This window comes from Labeo rohita, chromosome 17 (genome assembly GCF_022985175.1).
Source record: "Labeo rohita strain BAU-BD-2019 chromosome 17, IGBB_LRoh.1.0, whole genome shotgun sequence".
NCBI classification, from domain to species: domain Eukaryota; kingdom Metazoa; phylum Chordata; class Actinopteri; order Cypriniformes; family Cyprinidae; genus Labeo; species Labeo rohita.
The window spans coordinates 29,259,538-29,277,988 of NC_066885.1; the positions used below are offsets into that span (position 1 = coordinate 29,259,538).

At 37.0% G+C, this 18,451-nt stretch overlaps 1 protein-coding gene across 2 annotated transcripts in view; it reads left to right on the forward strand.

The window, feature by feature from the left end:
- The window catches only part of alk (ALK receptor tyrosine kinase), a 457,480-nt gene that overhangs the window by 398,479 nt on the left and 40,550 nt on the right, over positions 1 to 18,451 (forward strand). For both annotated transcript variants that reach the window (XM_051134137.1, XM_051134139.1), the window contains exons 7-11: positions 2,051 to 2,185; positions 2,442 to 2,542; positions 6,731 to 6,897; positions 7,902 to 7,996; positions 18,204 to 18,323. In XM_051134137.1, coding sequence (XP_050990094.1) covers positions 2,051 to 2,185; positions 2,442 to 2,542; positions 6,731 to 6,897; positions 7,902 to 7,996; positions 18,204 to 18,323 — 618 coding nt within the window. The remainder of the gene's footprint in view (positions 1 to 2,050; positions 2,186 to 2,441; positions 2,543 to 6,730; positions 6,898 to 7,901; positions 7,997 to 18,203; positions 18,324 to 18,451) is intronic.

Sequence of the window (18,451 nt, forward strand, 5' to 3'; positions counted from 1 at the left end):
CACTGTCCCGATCCTTTATTTCATTCCTGCCATAATCTGTCTTGTATGATGCAACTTCATTCCATCACAGAGGATTCGTTAGTGATCCGTTCCTTCAGCTTCACAATGCAAAACGGAAAGCTGCAATCTCATCCTGTGTCATTCAAATTGCACGGAGCATTTCTTCTTTCTTTGCCATTTTTCTCTCTCTTTCCCTGTTATTGCTCTCCATGCTAATTCTCATGAGTGTGGTCATGCTGGTCGATGTGTTTACTCTCTCCTGGTTAATGGCAGTGAGTCCAGCGCTGTAGCATCTCCCCTCAGCGGATGATTAGCTGATCCTGCCTCACACCTCTCAGATCAATACAGAGCAGCAGCTGTAATCAAATTTCAGTGGGTCCACCTGCAGTGCAAAAAGAAAGGCAACACACACGTGTTTGGAAATTTAACAGGATTCTGAGCTTTGTTTATTGTTAGAACAAAGCTAAATGTCACTGTTCGTGTTCGATATGCCACCGCAGATATTAATATTGATTAGCAATCCGTTAATCAGTCTCTTTCAAACACATTCAGTACATTTAATTTGCACAACAAGATTTTATTGTCTCTTTAATGAACTTTGTTGTTAAGCTTGATGAAAATTGACTTCTGAAGACCAGATGAAGAAAGGACACTGCAGTTGTGATTCTGTTTAAAAGCCTGTTATAGATGAATCTTACAAAATAATGTCAAGGTCATTTCAAAACTCAAAATTAAAAGAATAAGACCAACATCAGTAGGGTAGAGTGGGGGAAAATGACTGTGTAATTTTTTTCTGTGAAACGAAAGTTAAATGTGCTCTGAAAAGAGCACATTTATCATAGTTTTAGTGATTATAATTCTAGATTATAATTCTAGATTATAATTCTAAATTAAATAATAAACATTATTTAATTTAGTATTTTGTAACAATAAAAATGTGTCTTGATTTCATCTTGTGGTTATTTTGGAAAAAAACAGTAGAGGGGCATTTCCCCCACTCTACCCCATTTTGTTGTGTTTTAATAAATTTAAATAAATTTGTCAAAAAAGCAACTGTCATAATGTAAGATCAATTCTAAATTAAATTTGACTGATTTTCAGAATCAGAGTTATTATTGTGCTTTAGTTTATTTTACATACTTTAATGACAAAAGTCAGTGAATATCTGAAATTTGAGAAATATATCAAATTTGAGGAGAAACGTATTTTGTTGTTGTTGTTGTTGTTGTTGTTGTTTTGTTTTTGCAGTCTATATATAGACCGAAAGATTTATGACCAGATCTTCATTGTACTTTTGATTTCATAAATAGTGCCAGTTGAGGTATGAGTAATACATTGATTTAAATAAAAATATTGATATAGAAGTGCAAGCTCTTTTTTTTTTTTTTTTTAACTTATTTCTTTGTTAGAAATCTATTTTGGGCTAGGTTGTTTCAGGAGACAACAGACAACTAAAACCATGAAAAAAAAATGTTCTGCTTCCTTTATTCTTCTTCATTTATTAACAAGCCAGTTCCCATAATGACTTTTTCTCATGAATGCATCCTCTGCTTGGAAGCGTGTCATTTTATATGCCTAACACTGGATTGTACGAACCTCAAACAAAGCTTGTAAGTTGCATGCCAGCAGGTAATTTATCCTCTGTAATGCAGTGGATCGCTGGAGGGCAACCACGTTTCTTCCCCCATGTTTCTTAATGAAGGTCAAACTCATCCCTGCAGCCCTGCACGGGGTGGAATGAATTGTCTGTTGATGGAAGTGCTTTGAGATCATTTCTAATATGGCCTTCCTACACACTTGCCTTTCTGTTCCTTTACCTCAAAACCATATCCTCATTTGCACTCAGCAACACTCAGCTGGCCTCTTATGCTTCTTCAGACATTTAAAAATCGGTCAAAGACTATTTCTCATCAAAGCTTCTAAGCTCTTGAGCTAAGGGATATGATTGTTAGCCCATATTTCACTTTTTTCTTTTCATCCCTCTCAGTTCTTTTCTCTCAGGTCTCTCAGTATTCTCAAAATGTCTCATTTCATTCTCTTACTCAACCAGGTCAATTCCTCAATGGCAGCTATTGCTCGTTCGGAAGAGAGGATTGCGGCTGGCAGCTGGTTCCAGGAAGGGGCCCACAATGGAGGGCCCATCCATCCATTCCCCAAAGCCTCCGAAGCAGCTGTCCATCACCAGGTGCTCCGCCTAAACATCTTAGTTGAAGTCAAAACAACAAAAAATTGCTGTTTTATTCAAATAAATATTTTACCAAGCGCAAGGTTGAGTACTAACCTTAATAAATTAAAAAGAAAGTGAAATAATTTATGCAGACATGGTTAATAAATAATCTTTATTAAAGATTGACAATAAGCTTTTGGTTGGTTGTCTTTCATCTTTTCTTCAGGGGATGATTTTTTTTTTCTTTCATGTTTTTCATCACTCTGTCTGGCAGGGGCCTTGTTGGCCATCGACAGTCAGCCCAAAGGTCAGCGAGGATCAGCCCAGGTGCGAAGCCCGCTTTTCTTCTACCCGCTACGGAACGCCCCTTGCATGGTAAGAAGACGACGTTTCTGCATTCCGCAAGCAACCGTAAAGCATGGTGTCTCTGTGCAATGGGGCTCTAGATCTCTGAGGAAATGAAGTTTCCATCAAGCCTTATTTGGAAATGTATTCTACCCTATGCATGCAGCGATCAATGTTACACCTATAGAAATGCTTTGAATACTGATACGGGTTATATAGCTGTTAGGATAATGCAGCAGGAAGTAAAGGCCACAGATAATCAGAAAGAGAGAGTATGTTCTGAAAATAACATTCATGTTTCTCCACATGCAGTTTGTACTATGGGATAAATGCAGGTTAAGTGGGACATTAGGATTTTGCTTCTTTCCTGGCATAGAGTAGCAAGCTGAGTGATATATAACAGGTTTCCAAACCCCAAAGGACCCTTAAAAATTTAATGCTATCCTTGTAGGGGACCCAGTTCTTAAAATTCTAATTATACCTTATTTTGCAACACAGATTTGGGCTATTTTATGTATACAGTATGTATTCATTAGGTGCTATAGGGTAATAACTAGAAGAATGATAAATCTGCTTGAGTTACAAACCAGTGTGTTTATGATTATGATAATAAAGTAAATAATATTATAACAAATAGCTAGGGGTGGGAAGACTGGAGGGACTGGAGGAATTAAGACAACACACATACATTTATTATTGATGTATAGACATTATCTTGCAAATTTTATCCTGCCAGAGTCGCCAGCTGTTTTTGTCATTTGTCGTTGATGCATTTATTCACCATTGAGAAGAGAGATCGTGTTCATGCAGAGGAGCTACAGAGCGCATAACATGAAACCCCTGTTTAAGTGTGATGATAGAAGAGAGAACCAAACATCCAAATGTCTGCTTACACTTAAGGCCTGTGGTTGTGATATTAAACTAATTTGACTGATGATTTCAATTTTGGCTTCCAAGGATCATAAAAAAGAAGATATGAGATAAAAACTTTTAAAAACTAGCCACCTTTCTTCTAGCGCAACTTCCTCCTTAAAACCCAAACAAACATAAGTATATCAGCACAGTTGGTGACTGTTGTAAAATGCAGTCTTTACTATTGCTAAGTTGTGGAATATGTTTGATAAAACACTGAAAGCACAATAATCAGTGCGAAAGACACTGTTCGCCTGGCTGAATTCGGTGCGCGTGCTCCAGAAAGGACAAACAAATGACACTTTAAATTTCACTTTAGGCCTTGGGCGCGTCCAAACGATTGAATGCACCCAAAAACTATGTCAAAATGGCTGGTATGAACACAAACATGTCAAAATAGAGAGTATTCAAAATCCAATGTGTCAATCTATATGCAGTCACCTTCTGACAATTAGGCCATCAACAAAATGCAAAGAGAAAATCACTCACAGCTTTTATTTTGAATAACGTTAGCTTTAATAAGCATACAAGGAATATATTTTCTTACTCTTGGTATTTTTTTTGTCAATATAGTACAAAATTATCCTGTTTAAATCAATGTGATAACCGAGTTTGGTCAAAAGTAATCTAAATAATGATAATAATAATATATATATATATATATATATATATATATATATTTTTTTTTTTTTTTTTTTTTTTTCTTTCAACCTTAAACAATCACCATTATATATATATATATATATATATATTTTTTTTTTTTTTTTTATTATTATTATATTTAGACATTACTTTCAACCAAATATAAACAATCACCATCACCATTGTTTAGTTTACTCACAGTTTAGTTTACTTAGCCCTAAAAACACTTTATGTGACCTTTGTCCCCATTGTGATTAATGAACTAGTATATCAGACTGCAATTTGTAGCATTTACTTTTTTAATCATAATTTTAATAAACTATGAAACATTCTATGCAAAATTGGATTAGAAATGTAAAATGACATATATTTGCATTTTTATTTCCAAGATGGATGAATCTTGTGACTACAGTGTAGCATATCTTTGCATAATGTGTACTGTATCACAATGGCTTTTTTTTTTTTTTTTTTTTTTTTTTTTTTTTTTGAAGGTGGGGGGTGGGGAGTATATTTTGATAAAATGGCAAGTGTGATAATAATAGTTCTTTTGTCAAATAGTTATTTTTGTTAGGTATTTTTAGGTTGTGTAGCCATGATGAAATGTTTCACAATGTTGATTTGGTTTGACCTAGTACTTTTTTCAGTGTTTAAGGCTACATGTGACATTTTTAGGATGCACAATAGCTTTAATGAGTTGCTTTCGTAATAGCTACTGACAGAATGTAGCCCAGTGTCAGAGGGTTGTTGTTGTACCCACATTTCAATGTCATTTGAATGTAATTACATGGAAATTTGGCAACCAAATGTGAAATGTTAATGTCCGTTTTGAAGAATAGAAAAATGTCTGGCTCTCAACTAGATGGAAAGCTTTTGAAAGCCTGTCTCCGTTTTAGATTCACAATTCATAGACCTTGACCCCATCAGTCTGTGGCTCACCCACAAGCCTGCTGGGAAGGGTGAATTACACAACTGCAAAAGACTTCCTGAAGAAGAAAAACACTCAAACAGCCAGTTTCAGAGGGAACGAAGGGTACGTAGACTGACAGAGATGAAGAAGTGAGAGAAACAGTGGGATAAAAAAATGAAAGTAAGAAAAGGAGAGAAAATGTCAGGGAGATTATGGAGTGGAGACAAACAGAAACACAGGTGGAGAGGTAGGCATTGGTTTGGGCTTTATGAGAAGCCTTGACTGACAGCTTTAGATAGATGTGAGGTGAGGGCTTACTCTTGTATGAACGGTGCCCAGAGCGGTGTGGAGGCACAGCGGGCCATGACAGAATATTGGACCATATCCAGACACGAACCAAGACTGTAGATTACGACTGATCTCTCCCCCTAGCCACTGTTCTCAGCGTGACTTCTGTAATAGGAGAAGCCATGCTCCTTTCAACAGCTGCCGTTTTCACAACCCGCTGCAAGTCGCCCGACATAAAGGTCCCTCATAATAGATGAACCTCAGAGCAGATGTGATATAAGCATTACAACCTGCACTAGATCACACGCCGTCTCACAAAGCCAGACTTTTGACGTGCACATAAAGCCTTGTCCGTTTTGCAACTTCATTTGACCAAAAACCGCTGATTAACATGGAACATTGTAGAGTGGGTAAATATGAAACCCATGATGACATAATTAAAAACCCTCAAAAATAATGCCACAGCAATCCTGGTCCATGAACGACAACAAATATATTTGTAGAAACACAAGCAGACTTTATGATCATAGCTTATGTTCATAAAAAAAATGAAGTACTCATTATTTAAATACATATGCATGTAAATACATACATATGAGTTCAAAAGAATCTTATATAATTATATTATATGACTATATTTATATTATATATATATTATATATTATAAATATAATTATATTTAGTATATCTTATATAATTATATATATATATATATATATATATATATATATATATGGATTTGCCCTTTTCCTTTGTAAGTGGTTTAATGTAAATGTAGAACACTGTTGTTGTTCAAGCTCAACTTGTTTTGTACTGTTCTGCTTATGGATATATATATATATAACGCCCAATTGTTAAAATTTCACCTTCTGCTTTATTCATTTGCATGAGCTGTCTGCATTGTTTTTGCACCTGGTACGCTAAATAAATTATGCAAATCTCAGTGCTAGGTTGTGAAGAATCCTGCAGACTATCACTGTCTGGTGTTCTTTGCTGGGACTGTGCAGTATCACTCCACCACTGCAAACCAGGCACCTGAACTGCTCTTTTAGAGGCCTACAGTGTGCTTGACTGCACTGCGCATCTGGATACATGCCTGTGTCAGACATTCATCTCAATAATTTGATGAAGTACTGCAAAAAATGCTTGGTAGTAAATGTATACAAACGTTAATTGTGCCACTCAAAAAGTGGCTGGCAAAACTCCTGGCAAAAAAAAACTGAATAAGGCACTTTCTATAATAAATCAAATTTCCTTTTGTACATTGTAATTGCTGGTTTTCAGCCAGTTTTTGGCTTTTTGTGCTCAATATACATCAAACGTTCAATAAAAGGACTGTTGTCCATTTGAGGCTGAGAATAGATTATACGTAATCATTCATGAAATGTCTGCCAACTTTGAGACTGGAAAAGAACAGCTGACGGCACATGCGTCAGTGTTTAAATCTGATTTTGTGATCTTTTCTAAAGGTCAAGTTCTGGGTGTGTGGATCTTCAAATGGAGTGCTATCGCTCTGGATTATAGAGAACAGCACAGGTCCTGAGGGTCAGCGAAGTCTCTGGAACTCAACAAGCGAAGCTAATATGGGGAAAGGCTGGAAACTCATTACCTTACCACTCTTCGGTTTGGTGGATCTGTAAGTCTAGTCACAACCATCAAATTTATGCTGAACGTGGTCTGAGTAGCACCTGATTTGAAACATAACAATGGCATAATCAGGTAAACAATTGCAGGAAAGTTTCCACTTAAGAATGAATGCAAATTCAAGTTTCAGATGCATATGCAATAAGTTTTCACTCACCACTGTGCAAACTGTAGTCATTTACATTTGGTTTTGCACAAACCCACACATTTACTCTAAAATCCTAATAAATCCCACTGGTGACACATCCCTGCCTATGGTCCCGGCACAGCATTTTACATCCCGTGCTCACTACTATATCACTCTACCCAGAAGTAAAAAAAAACAAAATGGATAGAGGAAAAAAAAAAAAAAAAAAAAATCAATGAAGAGCCTCACCATTCATCCACAATTTCACTCCAATTAGCAACTGTTCTTGACTTGTAAGAGTAAGGAGGGCAGAGGAAAATAGAAGGCTGTTACATCTCTACATGTTTGATTGGAATCTCATCTAACCCTCCCAAAACCCCCACAATTCCCCAAGCTCCAACCTCCGCACTTGTTATCCGGAGCCTCACTAATTCCAGTCCACAGAGGGCGATTAAAATTGCATTCCTGGCCTCCTTCCTTTTCTTGTTGTAGTCCAATTTTTTTTAGATTTATTTAACACTTCACAGTATCACTGCAAAGCTTCATGCCCTATAACCCAAAGAGCCTGTTCTGACCCATTTATTATTTTGAGAGATATTAGTTCATAGAGGGCAAGGGGTTTTAAATCCCAGGGATTTATTCAAAATAATGTGATGAGTTCTACTGTAGTCGTCAATATACATTTTTGTGGTTCCAAATTATTTTTCCTGCTTAGCACACAAAAGAATTCCAAAATATTCTAAAAATATAACATAGTAATAATCTTTCTTTCTTTCTTTCTTTTTTTTTTTTTTTTTTTTTTTTTTTTTGGCTTAACAACATTCTCACTCTCTTCAATTTATCTCTGTTTTTCTTTGTCACACGTTCAGGTTCTACCTGCAGTTCAGTGCTGATATTTCCTCCAGTGCAGGGATTGCATTTGCTGTGGATAACTTTACGCTGAGCATGGAATGCTTCCTTGAAAGTGAGTATTGCAATTCCACTGTTCATTATCTGCCATTTTCTATTCTGAGATGAGAGAAGTAACCGTTTTAATAAGAAAAAATTAATGTAACTTTTAGCCATCCACTAATTAGTGCCTAGTACCACCCCCTCCATTTAAGCTAGGATGCAGTTTTCATAGAACTGACTACACTTAACTATGAAACTACACTTAATTAGCATTAGTCGTTTTTTTGAGATTACAGCGCCTATAGGGTGCCTGAAATTGATCCTCTGTGGGCGTATCATGAGTATTTATTGACTGGTTGACTTTTTCTGGTTGACATCAACTTTTTGTTCAGAATAAGGGTGCTAGAGCTGGCAAATTGACAGAATTGATTTGGTTTAAGCAGTTGGCTCTTTTAGATTTAGATTTAGATTTAGAATGCTGTTTCCATGCATAGATAATCCAACATACCTTAATTGAAGTTTAATTTACAGAAAATATTTTATGAAAACACTGCAGATTATTTTTCTTTTTTTTTTTATCTTATTTATGAACTAATCAGTGGAAGAGACTTAATAATTACTAAATATTAGCAAAATATATGACTCCTTCTATGAGTATGGTGGCTGGGAGTAGCATATGTGCTGAAGTTTTGTTTGGACTGTGTATACGCAAAAATATGAATCCGACTGGAAAGCTTACAGTTCATATATACAGAACTTTCCAATCTCAAAACGTTTTTGATTCATTCTGATTTACCAAAATGGGTACATGTATACATACCTATTGTGTGGTGTTAACAAAGATGAATAACACAAAGCCACAGATGCAGCTCAGGCCTGCTGTTTCATACAAATCACTCTCTGCTGAGACTGGAATCATCTCTTTGAACACCGACTCTGACACGTTAAATGAAATGCCAGGTCAATGATGACACAAGAATGACAAGACCTTTAAGCCAGTTCTAAGAGGACATTGACAAGAAAAGCATCTTCTTGAGTTCCACATTTTGATTGTGCACGAAATTGTGAGCCGTCTGAGGGGGCTCTTTAGAGGGATTTGAAGGAGATCAGCACAGGATATTGCACAGCTGGGAAAAGAACAGGAATTGGAATCATTAATGCAAACCTCTAGGATTAAACAGGATAAGATCATTTATTTGTGAGCCTTATGGTGTCTAGCTTTTTTCTTTGAAAGAACCAATGAGTTTACCTCAGCGTCTGGCAGATCGAATCAACTTGGCACTGACTCCATCATACATTTGCCCTTCTAGACCCTGGCAACAGTGCGAGGAAAAAGTAGTTTACTTCCCAGAAGGAGAGTATGGGGCTTTACAGTTGTTTGCTGTGCTATTTAAAACATATGCATTTATATTCCAGTTTGTTTTAGCTTTCAATAATGTATCCTTGCATTAAGGATCCGTAATAAACAGCAAAGCAGACAGCTTAACCTGAACATACATAAATAATATGTGCAGGGAGTATTTCCTCTTGATGGCTGGCACTTTGATCCTCACAGTGTGATGATCTTAAAGCATCATTAGACATGATGAGATATATATCTTTATACGATCTGAGCACTTCACAAAGCGTCCTAATCTCTCTCTGTTGGCATGAGAGAGAGTGCCACTGATGTTGAATGGCTCACTTGCTCCATGAAATATTTGCCCAGCAATTTGTATCTGACGCCATTTTCTGCCGCACATCGATTCGATGCGGCAGCACTGCAACTGCCATTTATTCCATCCTCTCTGCCATTTCCCTTCCCGATGACACTTCGGAATGTGTAGAGTTATACATTATGCCCTCATTCCCTGCCTAAATGAAATATTATAGTTATACATCATCATCACACAATGGTTTGCGGTCTAAGCATCCAGCATTGTTTCCAAGGGTAAGCACTGTGTATCGTTGACATGACTGATTTGTTTAAAATGCAATTGTTTAATATTTGGTACAAGCTACATAACATGGGGACAAGGCCTGCAGGATAGAAAAATATCACACAAGATCAGTTGTTTCTCATAGACAGCAATGAGATAGAATGGATGAATCTTAGATTTTTCTTCAGAAGAAAAAAAAATGCTGTAGTAATCTGACATCGGCCTCCTTCAGAGTTACAGGATAAATCTAATCTCAGTGTCATAAACTGTACTCAGATTGGCAAAGATACCACAGTGATCTAAGGATAAAAACACACATTTTACAGCATTTTTTTTTTTTTTCTTCTGAAGAAAAATCTAAGATTCATCCATTTTATCTCGTTGCTGTCTAGGAGAAACAACTGATCTTGTGTGATATTTTTATGAATATAACTGCAACAAATTATAATGCTACCACAGCATTTGTAAATTAGCACTGTTGTTGTATAAATTAACATGTAATGTGTTATGAATTATCATGAATTAAAAAGGAATGCTAATATAATTGTGATTTTCCTAGATTAATAAATGTTGTTCATTGTTAAATTATGATTGCTAATGATTTAAGTAATTTTAGCAAATTGAACAGTATTGTTGTTTTATTGAGATTTTAAAATAAACATCAACGTTTTTCATCAAATTCTGCCATGTCAACATTGTGTTAATATTTTTACTTTAAAGAAAAAAAAGTCAATTAAAATAAAAATAAATATCTTTTTTTATTTTTTTTTAACGTCTCTTACAGATAAAAATGCCACGAGATAGGAATAACACCAGTCTGAGTCATTTAAATTATACCTTTGGCAGCTTTAGTAACCCTACATGGCTAAAAATAAAAATAAAACTAGAAAGCTAAAATGAATGAAAAAGACAAATAAAAACTACACTAAACATCCAAAGATTCTACTAATATACAATTATACAACCAAACGCTTACAATATACAAGATTCTACAAAAGTTAATGCTTAATAAAACACCTAAGAATTCATGCTAATTTGTTAAAATTCAGTAACAGATGCAGAAATGCTCAACATGTCTGAATGTTGAAGCTAAAATCTGGAGGACAGTGGCCTTGAAGCCTGGAGGACTGGAGTTGAAAAGCCCTGGTTTAGTGGTTAAAGCTCAGAGCCGGTAACCAGAAGGCTGCTCTTATCTCCACAAATCACAATCTATGATTTATCAACATTGTTTCATGGTGCAAGGCTCTTAACCCCAAATGGCTCCAGTTGGACTACCCCTCTAATGAGGTTGTGCTAACATTCTATAGCGAAAAATTCCATTAACAAATTTTGCTGTGGGCGTGGTCTGTCATGTGGCAATAAATAGATTCCATAATTCTTTTGTCGTGTGTGTTTCCTGTAAGGGCCGTAACATCATCTTACTGTTCTCCAATTGAAGCAGATGGCATTGTATTCACTATGTGGGTGTTTACCTCCATTTCCTGGCTTTGGCATGGTGGCAGTCTCTCTTATCCTGTTTTTATTAGTTTCCTCTTCGAAACAGGGAGTCATATCAATAAGAAAATTTGCATAGCCAACCCAGAGCGGCAGCCTGTGATGGAACAGTAAAATAAAAAAAAAGCTGTCAGGAAAGTCATACTAGGTTTTTTAGGATTTTATGCCCAGACTCTGTCATTCTACGGCACTACCTGTGGTGCCCGAACCTCGTAAAATCACCCAGTGCTGCTTTTATGACAATGCCAGCTGCTCAGCGATGGTTTGGTGTTTCCCTAACGGGCGGCGTGCAATGCCTTGCTTTCTCGGCAACATGAGTGGAACTCTCCAATGTATATCACAGGGACTATGTGTGCCAGAGATGCCATTTGAATGGAGATATCGGAATACCGAATTGTAGACAAAGGGAGATAAAGAATGTCCAAAGTTAAGTTCAGGTAGCTTATATATTCCTCTTGGTTTTGTCCCAATCTTAAACATCCGCTTGACTTTTGATTTCATAAACCATGAAAAGCTTTAGGTTAACTTACTGTCAGCGAAGAGTCCAGGCTTATAGTTTGGACACAATCAGTCATTACTGGATAAAAAATTCAAGCCTCAAGACTAAAAATTTTCTGAATGTATCTGGCAGCTTGTCCAGTGAGAATTGCTCTTAACTGCAACCAAAAAACATAGTTCCTGGAAATGTGTCAATGTTTTTATGTGATGCATGTTGCGTGTTTAAGTTCCAGGTATATCAGTGCCAAAATTTTTAGATTTGCTACTGCCAATACATCCACAGATAAACAGCTCAGCTAGCATACATAATACCCCGTAGCAGTGGAGAGTGGAGCTGGGGGAAGTGGAAGATTTCTGCAAATCTTGCTTACAGCAAACATAGAACCAAACTATTTAAATGTTTGGCAGCAAGATTATTGGCTCTAGATGCAACAGAGACTAGCCAGCTTCTGCTATGTAGTGATCAGTGTTGAGGGTAACACATTACAAGTAACGCGAGTTGCTTAATCAGGTTACTTTTTTTAAGGGGTCATCAGATGCAAAACTCACTTTTACATGTTGTTTGAACATCAGTGTGTGTTGGCAGTGTGTGTACACAACCACCCTATTATGATAAAAATCCACCCAGTGGTATTTTTGTAATCTTTATAAGAAATATCTCCTTTTTTAAATCAAGCCATTCTCAGCTTCTTGTCAGTGCGACATCACACCGACAAAGGCCACTCCCATGATAGTTGATTGACATGACTGTTTTATCTTAGACCCACCCTGATTAAGCTGTGAACAGTTCGACTCCGACTGCCATTGTTTTGACTCCGATGCAGGGGAAGACAAGAAGAGAGGGGCAGGGTGAGCAGAGCTCATTAGCATTTAAAGGAACATGCAATAGAATGGCTCGCTCTGAACAGGGCTGATTTTGACAAGGTAAAATGTGTTTTTATCCTACCACTGAGAAATTTTAACCAAAGTATGTTATAGACTTCTCATCAAGACTCCAAAGAATCACATCAGCTTGTGGAAAATGGGTATCCAATGACCCCTTTAAGTAACTAGTAAAGAAACACTAGGGCTGCCCTCGACTAAAGATTTTTCTGGTCAAAATAGTTGTTAATTTTAAGGATTAGTTGACTATTAGTCGCATTTTTATTAATACACAATATTAAATTATAATAACAAGCCTTTAATTGCATACACAGCCTAATAAGCGCCCAAGTGCATGCAAAAAAAAAAGCTTGCCACAGCGCACCGGTAAAAATAATAATTATGAATGTGTTAATAATTTTTTGAAAAACTAGTGCTTTTTTGGTTTTTGGCTTAAGAAATTAAGTCGTTATCTCTGCAGTAGTGGATATGCCTCTGTGCATGTTTCGTATGGATTACATAATCCGAGAATATTTGTTGTCCACTCGAATCAGTTCATTTAAAAGTAGACATTTCACTCCCTATAGATATATTTTCATGTCTGTAAGGCAAGTATACTCCGAGTTTCACGCTCAAGTTCACAGAGACCGAGACGGCAGAAAGCGCATCCTGTTTGCTTTCATTATTTTACAAAAGTGCAACTTTTTTTGTTATTGTGAGTGCACACAAATAAACATATAGTCCTTACAGATTTAAAAGATGTATTACTTTTATCTGTATGACCAAAAATGAGGGAGTATTTTAGAAACAAGTGACTGCACCGGCGCCTCCATCTGTCATGAAGTGAGTGCGCTACTATTTAGCTTCCACACTCTACACAGACACTTGAATAGAGCGCATTTTTCTAGGTTAGATTGAGCGGCCATGTAAAGTTGATACTACTTGTGTATTTTAGATGATAAGCCATATTTAAGGGTCGATGAATGATCGGCGAGTGTTTGGATGTTCTGCCAGATGTAGCCTACTATATTACCACATAGACCAGCCGTTAACGATCTGTCTGTCTCATACTACGTGACTTCGCCACCTCCTGTGGATTTTTTTTTCTGCAACTAAGCAAGTAATACAATTTAGTCATACATTAACATTTACAGGTTACACTTTTTGTTTGATATTTTCTCACGATGCAAAGAAATCCATATATTTTTAAAGCATATCTTAAATTTCCAAGCTTACAGATATGTAGGTGCAATTTCCATGTATTCTTGCTTATTGTATCAAAAGAATTTTACAAGTTTGCACATGTTTGATTTATCGTTCTCCCTGCAGCACTCCAATAAGTACTGCTATCTAGACTACAAAGCACGCATATAAAAGTCCTCATCTGACATCCCCCTTAAGAGAAACTGACAGTGGGCAGGAAACCGCTCTGACTTCCAGCTTCATCTGAATTCATTCAGACCTTCAGGGTATATATGAGATAAGAATACTAAAACAAAATGGAGGTGTGCCCTAGCAGAGCCTTAACACATTGAGCCTTGGTTCTGATTTGAGGAACTAAAGTTTGAGTCTGACTTGCATCATTTTCTATTTTTGCATTAGCCCTATTTGCCCTCATTATTTCCTGTCCATTCTATACTGTCATTATCAGTAAAAGTGACATCAATATGACCAGCATACTATTGGGTACAAAATGTGCTTCGTCAACCTATGTATGTGGAACTAATGAGTAAAATCAGTCTTTAGACTATTTCAGAAATATTAGTTATGTTTTTGGCAAGTGCAGAAATTATTATTATTATTATTACTACTCATCGTTATAGTTTTTTTTTTTTTTTTTTTTTTTTACAGAGGTCATTCTAGGCTTTAGGATTTGGATTATCATAGACCTACCATGCAAGTATCACAACTAGCCAGTTGGATATGGAGACATTGAAGTATTTGAAGAGTGATGACTAAGCTGTTTTCTGATTGTCCTGGCAGATTAAAAAAAAAAAAAACAAATGCTGAGTGACAGTTCTCCCTGGAGCAAAGGATTACATTCTTTCATAGTTCAAGAAATCTTGTCTTTGACCACCAGCCAAACGTGTCTACTGCAGTGTGTGCTGCTGCTGTCAAACCACTCATAACTTGCCATCCATAGTGGAATTAAAAATACATTAATACTCAGAACCATGCTCTAGTGGTTACAACACATGAATGTTAAGAGTAATGCATTACAAGTAGCATATTATGTCTTTTTTGAAAGTAAAATGTAGAATGTCACTTTTTATATTTACACTCTATGCTTCAGTTGAAATCAGATAAGAAGCATGCATTATTCTATTTATCTCATTTATGCATTGACAAATCCAATTGAAAAACCTTGCCCTCATTTAAGATAGTCACATTGCATATGATAACGTGTCTAAACTGCAAATGAGCAGTGCAAAACAAAAGAAAGACTCAACAAAAATCAATGAACTGCACTGCAAGTAGTTTAGTTTCTATATAGGATGACTGCCAGCCAGGTACATCACTGCCATCTGGAAGAGTTTATTTCATAAAAATAATGTTAACATGATGTAACTTCTAATCAGCCAATCACATGGCAGCAATTCAATGTGTTTAAGCATGTGGACTTGGTCAACGCAATCTGCTGAAGTTCAAACCGAGCATCAGAATGGGGAAAAAAGTGATTTTGAATGCGACGTTGTTGGTGACAGACAGGCTGGTCTGAGTAATTCACAAACTGCTGATCTACTGGGATTTTCACACACAACCATCTCTAGCGTTTACAGAGAATGGTACGAAGAAGAGAAAATATGCAGTGAGCGGCAGTTCTGTGGGTGAAAATACCTTGTTGATGCCAGAGGTCAGAGGAGAATGGCCAGACTGGTTCGAGCTGATAAAAAGACAGCAATAACTCAATAACCACTTGTTACAATCAAGGTTTGCAGAAGAGCATCTCTGAATGCATAACCTGTTAAGGCTTGAAGCAGATGGGCTACAGCAGCAGAACACCACACCGGATGCCACTCTTGTCAGCTAAAAACAGGAAACTGAGGCTACAATTCACACAGGCTCACCAAAATAGATTAGAAGACTAGAAAAAGGTCTGATGAGTCTTGATTTCTGCAGCAGAATTCAGATGGTAGGGTCAGAATTTGGAATAACCAACATGAAAGCATGCATCCATCTTGCCTTGTATTAACGGTTTAGGCTGCTGATGTTGGTGTAATGAAGTGGGGAGTATTTTTTGCACAGTTTGGGCTACTTTGTACCAATTGAGCATTGTTTAAACGCCACATCCCTTTATGACCAGAGTGTACCCACCTTATAATAGCTACTTCCAGCAGGATAACGGGCCATGTCACAATGCTCAAATCATCTCAGATGGGTTTTTCGAAGATGACATTGAGTACACTGAACTGAAATGGCATCACAGTCACCAGATCTCAGTTCAATAGAGCACCTTTGGGAATGAAAGATTCACATTGTGGATGTGCAGCCAACAAATCTACAAAAACTGTTCGATGCTGTCAGGTCAAAATGGACTTAAATCTCTGAGGAATGTTTCTAGCACCTTGTTGAACTTATGCTATGAAGAATTAAGGCAAAATGGATTCAAACCCAAAACTAGCGAGGTGTATCTACATAATGCATTTAGTCTTTTTTAACACTAACTACTAACTACTGAATTATTTGATTTAGCCTGTTAATTATGAAAGATAAATCATTGCTCTAATTTTTGCATGAGACATAAGGCAGGGTATCTCAGAGGTATGATTTTAACAGATCAAATTCCTTCTTGATTCCTGAAATGGGACGCCAGATAATAACCCTGCGACAGGGTGCATCATGGGAAGGCGCTTGCAACAGGGAGTCCAGATTGTGATGAATGATGCCAACTCCAGTCAGAGTGGTGCGGGAGTTTTGTGGGAGTAGATGAGTATTTTTAAAGCGATGATTAAAGGATGGAGATGAGAGGTAGCATTTTTCACAGAGTCCCAGTATTGTCTGTGCAGCTACGTTTGGGGGAATAGGATGATTTGTCTTCACAGGGAGTTGACAATTGGAACAATGCAGAAGCTCGTGTGGCTTGTCATAGTAATTAAGAAATATGAACTAAACTCTTGACACCACTGGTGGTGGTTGTCTACTTTTGTGGAGTTGTGGTTGTCTGTGTTTTATGTCCAAGACGCACAAGGATAACATACTTCATAATTAAACTAAAACTGTCTAGAAACTCAAAAGCCTAAATATTTGTTTCTGTCAGTTATTTTATCCCACTGAGGTTTTGAAGAATTCTTTGAAAACCACCCTAACCCAGGAAAACTTGCAGTGAAGTTCTAAACATAGGTTCAGGAGGAGCCTGATCATTCAGTCATGTCAATCATCATTACGGGCCTATATGGGCAGCACACTGTGCCGTCCCGGCGGCAATTCTTCCAGCATCCCTTCACCTCCCTATCTCTTCCTCTATTTATGTTATTCTCCCTCTATGTAGTACCCCAATGGGGGGATTGAACTCAGAGCTCAAGCCGAGCCTCTGGCTTGAGCCTCCGTCAAGGACAGCAAGCCAAGTTCGTTTACCATTAACCATCAGGACTGGATGGGCAAGCGAATTTCAGTGATGGAATGATCTCAGTTGTGCCACCAATAAAATGTCTTTCTTAGAAATGGCCAGAACTGAAATTTTAGTTGCCAATGTTATGCAGTTAACAATCCTGGACTATACTTCATAGCTGTGCAATCAACACATCAGCAAATCAGAAACAAGAACTGGACAATATAATTGGTATAAAATTATATAGATAATACATTTTTTTCACCCCAACTGCTCACTATTCTGCATGTTTAAGCACCAAGAGGACCTGTCCATAAAATATTACCCCATGAAAATCGCATGAGGGGAGGTGATGGAAATGTCAAATCCAGTCAAAGAGCGAAAGCAACAGAAAAATCCTCATGAAATGCAAAGGCTTAGATGAGGCATGACCCCAGTAATAGCTTTTGCCAATGAAAGTAAAAATGATAGATGGCTATAAATGCTTGATGTATTAGCAAGTATCACTAAAGGTTATATTTTATTTGTATATATAATTTTTTGTTCATTGCTGCATGTGCATTTTTAAGTAGTGACTAAGTGACATAGAATTTTCCCTGTTGAGTAATATCAAGTATATCAAGATTTTGAGGTCAAGTGTTCACCCATTTGAGACTCCTACATCGTCAGCAAGCAATCTTATTAGCATATCATTAACATATATGCAAACAGTTGAGCCATTTCAGTGCATGTCTCGTATATTCAAACAGTTCTCAAGACAAAGATGTGGATATCATTACAAGCTTTAGAGAATGGGTATTGTCATGAAATGTATTATGCATACTTTTTATTGAGCCAAAATACAGCTATTATCTGTAGGCTTACAGAAACTGTGCTTTAACAATGCCTCAATGTTTTCTCTGGCTACAGGAGTATAGTTGGACTGCAACAATGTATTGTGTCTTTTCTCTCATCTTCAGCCAATGGAGAATTTCCTCCGGTGGCTCCCACAAGCCCCACGCAAGTGCTGTTCACACCAAGCAGTGAGAGCATCAAGACCACTACAGCACTCTATGAAAGGCCTGAAGAACCTACAGAATGTGAGTTTAAGCTACTTTCATGTGCTTCAGCTGTTTGTCTTTTCTCAGTTGTTTCTAACTTTTATCTAGCTTGTTCTGACTGAAATTTGCCCCAATGTGATTACAAGTCTGAAGTTTGGTGCAAACCA